General features: G+C 47.0%; 1 protein-coding gene across 1 annotated transcript in view; it reads right to left on the bottom strand.

Annotated features, from left to right (window-relative positions):
• Nucleotides 1-3,541: 3,541 nt before the first annotated feature.
• KCNQ2 (potassium voltage-gated channel, KQT-like subfamily, member 2) overlaps nt 3,542-4,747 on the bottom strand; it is a gene marked incomplete at both ends in the record, with an annotated part of 32,617 nt that continues 31,411 nt past the window's right edge. Inside the window, 2 exons of the mRNA XM_010154815.1 lie at nt 3,542-3,673; nt 4,213-4,321. Coding sequence (XP_010153117.1) covers nt 3,542-3,673; nt 4,213-4,321 — 241 coding nt within the window. The remainder of the gene's footprint in view (nt 3,674-4,212; nt 4,322-4,747) is intronic.

Raw genomic sequence — 4,747 nt, 5'->3', positions numbered from 1 at the left:
GGGGGGATTTTTTTTTTTTAAATATGAGTCCCATAGTTATAATATTTTAACGTAATTTTTTACTCTGTGGTCAGTAAAGTTGCATCCGCACGAAAGAGACCACCGTGTTCATCGCGTATGAAACACTTCATTCTTACTTTGCCCACTGAAGTAAACTCGTTTCATAGTACAAAGAGCTGCAGAGGCTCCTTTGCTTGTGCGCGGAGTGTTTCATCCTTTAGAAAGTAGATTGTCCCGTTTATATTGGCTTTGTGGGTAAATATTCCACCTTTTACATTTGAAGATAGCCTGATAAAATATGAGGTTTTAAAAAGATAGAATTTTGCTTTCTAACACGTAGAAGAAGACTGAAAACAGAGAATATGCTAACTGAAGAAACTGATGGTTATTGATGAATGTATGAATGTCCCTTTTTTTTTTTCCCTTTGGTTTGCCTAGTGTGAAAGCTCATTAGTGAAAGTAAATCAGAGCACACCCAGAGTTGCAAGCCCTTCTGAGTCATGATTTAGCAAGCTGCACTGCTAAAATTGATAAATGCCGTCATATAACTTGTATGAAAGGGGTTTGACATTAAGCAAATGAAAAAATCCAGAGAAAGCGGCATTTTGGTGAATCCTAACCTAGGCGAGTATTGGGGAGATTCTTTGGAAGAATACATGGGTCCTTTGGTTGGATACTTCTTATGCCGGGGAGTTGAAGGGGGTGGGGGACCCACAATCATATCTATCCTGGCAAAGTAAATAAGAAAAAAAGACACCAGAAAATGCATAATGAAGCAACAGGTAGAGAAAAGTTGATCAGAAAAGTTGCAGAAAGAAACAACTGAAAAACAGAACGACAGAGAGAGAAAGAGAGAATTTGAAAATATATTCTGTTGGAAACAGAAGGCTCTCTCCTACCACCTGGTTGCTGGTGAAAGCCAGAGTCTTACCCACCCCGGGGGAAGATTTGGAGATTTAGGCACCACTGAAACATCATTAGGAGACACCCCCCCCACCCCAGATATAATAGGCAACATGCTTTACCCGCTGGAATATATTTGCATATGTGCAGCAATATCCCATTGAGGAAGTTGGATATGAAACAACATATATTCCTTCTCCTTTCAGTTCCAGAGCTAGATAACAGATCTTTAGCTAGTTCAGAAAAGCATGAGCCGTTGGGAGTCGGAGAGATACGCCGCGGGATTGCGTAACTCAATGAATGGAGACAGTCATGGTTGGCAAGGTGTCAGGATGAGACACGAGACAGTGTGAACACAACGCTGAAAAGAGCACATTACAGACACAGTGACAGAGGCATTAATGATTAAAGAGAAAAAGTGCATGTAAACACCCCAGAAATTTGCTTGAGTGCAGCTTTAATCCACCAAAGCCCAGGCTACGGGAGGTCGCAGCCAGTCCTGGCGGGGAGAACACAGTGCTTTGATTGCTGAAGGGAAATAAAAATATCTCTTCTCCAAGGTGCCCCATGACAACCCCCCCTGGGCTCCACCTTATGGGTGCACTGTACTTCTAGGGCCAGTTGGTCATGCCCCGACGCTGGCCACAGCCACCCCAGGCCCACACCTCGTCTGCAGGGTGCCCCTTCCAGTTGTACTGGGCAGGTGACCAGCGATGGGACCTCTTGGTGCCCCTCTGGCTATGATGAAGAGTGCTTCAAAGGATGACCCTAAGGAGGGGTTTGCTCCCATCACCACCACTGATCTCCTGCTCAGTGGGGGGAGGGAAACCAGTGAAGTACCTGATGCCACACCCAGGTACTTCACACTTTTTGAAGCAGCTCCTGGTCCTCCTGACTTCCCTGCCATGGGGTGGACATCAGCCCAAGCCTAGTCCAGCCTCAGCAACCTCAGCCCCACAGTCCCATGGGTACAGCTAAGAGGGGAATTCAGTTTGGTCTTTGAAAGATGCAGTTCCTTACTCCAACACCCCAAAAAAACCCCCAGCCAACCAAGCTACTTTGTCTTCACAGCACATCACCGTGAAGGACTGGCAATGGGAGACTTGGGTGGGTGGTGAGGCCATCTGCCACACCAGCTCGGGGTGTTTTGAACTCAGGTGGTCCCACCTGGAGCCAATGGAGATGACAGGCTGGTCAGCCTGGAGGCCTCTCATTTCAGGTTATTAAAGTTAGGAAATATCAATCCCCTCCTCCTCCACTTCGCCCTCCAGGTTCAGCTACACGTCTTGCATCTATAAACACTGAATTCGTGCTGAGCGGGCTGAGAGGCTCAAAGAGAGGAAATTCTTCAGGATATTTTAGTCTCCATCCCAAGGGAGAATTTACCTTCTGGCTGCATTTCTGGAGATGGGAAACGCATGGTGTGCAGCAATGCTGAGAAAGTTACCTCTGCTGCTTGAACATCAAAAACCAGCAGCTAAAATGGTCTCTGAGAGGTTAATGGCAGAAGAGAGATTCCCCTTCTTCCTAAGACAATTTTTGTGTTCCATTCCTGGGATTCACATTAGCTGTTTGCATACCCAAACTATTCTTTGTAATTTTTCTGACTTTATCAGGGACCTAAATGGGTTTGAAATTAAAGGAATGCTTCCTGAGTGCCCTCCAGAGGAAGCTAGGCTGCCAGAGCCACCAAGGAAAATATTTTCCTTCTCCAAGTGTAAAAGTACGTGCTAAGTGATTTTGACTGGAGAGAGCCCATGGCCAAGTCCTGCCCCCGTTCCGGGTGTCCTTCACACTCAGCAGAACTGGGGCTACTTTTGCTGAGCTGACACAGCCTGGGGGGGGCGGTGTTTGGGGTCTCATTTTCAGTGTGGGTCATCAGGGCTGATGTGGAGTGGTCAGACAAAACAGTTTAGCTCAGATCCTCTGTTCAGGGGACCAAATTTATCTGGTTTGGGATTTTTTTTTCCAGGAGAAAATTAATTTCAAAATGCCCTTCTCAGTTTTATTTGTCCCTTTTTCACACTTCTTCCCTATTAGAACTAACTCATCTCCCCCTAAAATTTGATCACAGAAGCTGAAATGCAGCTCAGCTAGACCACATGAGAAATCCCCATCTGTACATATTTTTGGCAGACTGTGCCATCCAAGAAGGGATTCCTCCTACAACAGCTTAGCATCCTAACAGCAGGAGGAAGCCACTGCTTCCTCGCTGCCCCCCTCTGCCCGTAGCAGCAGGGTCACAACAGCACACCAGATTTTATTTTGAATCAATCCCAGAAATGTACCAAATTAACCACATTAGCCTTAAAACGAGGGACCAAACCTTTGCTATCCTGCCAGGAACAGGACCTATGGGATACACTGTAATGACAGAAACTCCCCAAGTAAAGTAGATTTTTGTGTGTATGCCCTGGGGTGGACAGGAAGGCGGTGTTAGTGACATAACACCATTTGCAGTCCCTGTCCTGCTCATCCCTGCGGGTTCCAGCCCCAACTATTGATGCTTTCCTTGAGGATTTCTCTTAGGAAGAAAAAGAATAAGTTGTAGCTGCAAAGCAAAGTGTCTCTTGCTGGGTAATACCTCTACAGGGAACAAAAACAGTGCAAAAATGAAGCAAAGAGAAGGGTCTCTTGCCTGGCCTGAAGGTTTTTAATCCGGGAGAGCATGTCCAGGTGACCAGCTGAATACTGCTCGATGACATCCATCACGTCATAGGGCCGAAGGCTCTCCTTAAACTTGCGCTTGGAGACGAGAAATCTCATAATGCTGCAAGAGATGGAAAGGAAAGGCAAAATATAATCCCCAGGCTTGCAGCCTGACCTGCTTAGTGGCAGATAAAAACCACTGCAGGGAGCTGCTTCGGAAGGAAAATGGAATAAATGCCAACTTTGTGAGTTTAGGAGAGGATGCGGCAGTAGGAGAGGGGAAGGGGATTGCGGGTGCTCGTGGCTGAAGCCCTGTCTGCGATGGGGGGTCCCCGATGCCCCCTGGACTATCAGCTGTGTGAGTGTCCTCTCTGCACTGCTTTTGTAAATGTCAGCATTCTGTCTCAAAGCTGGTGAGAACGATCATTCGGATGCATCCCTGCAGGGGATTTTCCTGTTTCTCCGTTTATTCCTTCCCTCAGCAAAAATTGCCCTTTCTGGCAGCATTTTCCCTAAAGGAGGGCAGGCCACCCAGGGGAAAAGCAGCCCACAGCACAGACATTTCAGCATGTGCCACCTTTGCTTGGACTTTACATTTCTTTTTTTCCCCCCCCCTATTATTTATTTTTCCGGATCGCTTCCCACCTCTCTCTCTCTTACCACACTGCCCTGATGCTGACTTTCAGTCCTGGTGTCAAATCTTCCGTCACAAACTCGCAGTTGCAGCTTTTGTTCTCATCGGGAATGTCTTCTCCAGGGAGGCTTGCTTCTGGGGTTGGGAGAGGGAGAAAGAAAGACGTGTTACTATTTCCCACGCTGGTGCCACACAAGAAGAGGTAAGTTGGATCACTAATAGCAATCCCATGGGGAAGCACCAGATGTATCTTTGCTGAGCATCGTGATGGGAGCATTTCCCAAGATGAGTTATGGCGACATCCAGCAATGCCAACTGCAGCTTTCACCTGTCTCTTCATTCCTGACTCTTGCTCCTTTCCCCACCCCTATATACATAAATATATATGTTATCATGGGTATCAGCAGGGGTTTTCTTATCTCTTACATCATTGTATTTATATTATAGGTCTCCCTCTACTCTCCTGAGACCCCCCTGCAGTTCTGCCTCCAGCTCTGGGCCCCCAACAGCAGAAGGACACGGAGCTGTTGGAGTGAGTCCAGAGGAGGCCACGGAGATGCT

The sequence above is a fragment of the Eurypyga helias genome, unplaced genomic scaffold (genome assembly GCF_000690775.1).
Source record: "Eurypyga helias isolate BGI_N326 unplaced genomic scaffold, ASM69077v1 scaffold13427, whole genome shotgun sequence".
NCBI lineage: Eukaryota > Metazoa > Chordata > Aves > Eurypygiformes > Eurypygidae > Eurypyga > Eurypyga helias.
The sequence above is the reverse complement of the archived record's forward strand: the minus strand, read 5'-3'. Positions and strand labels throughout refer to the sequence as shown.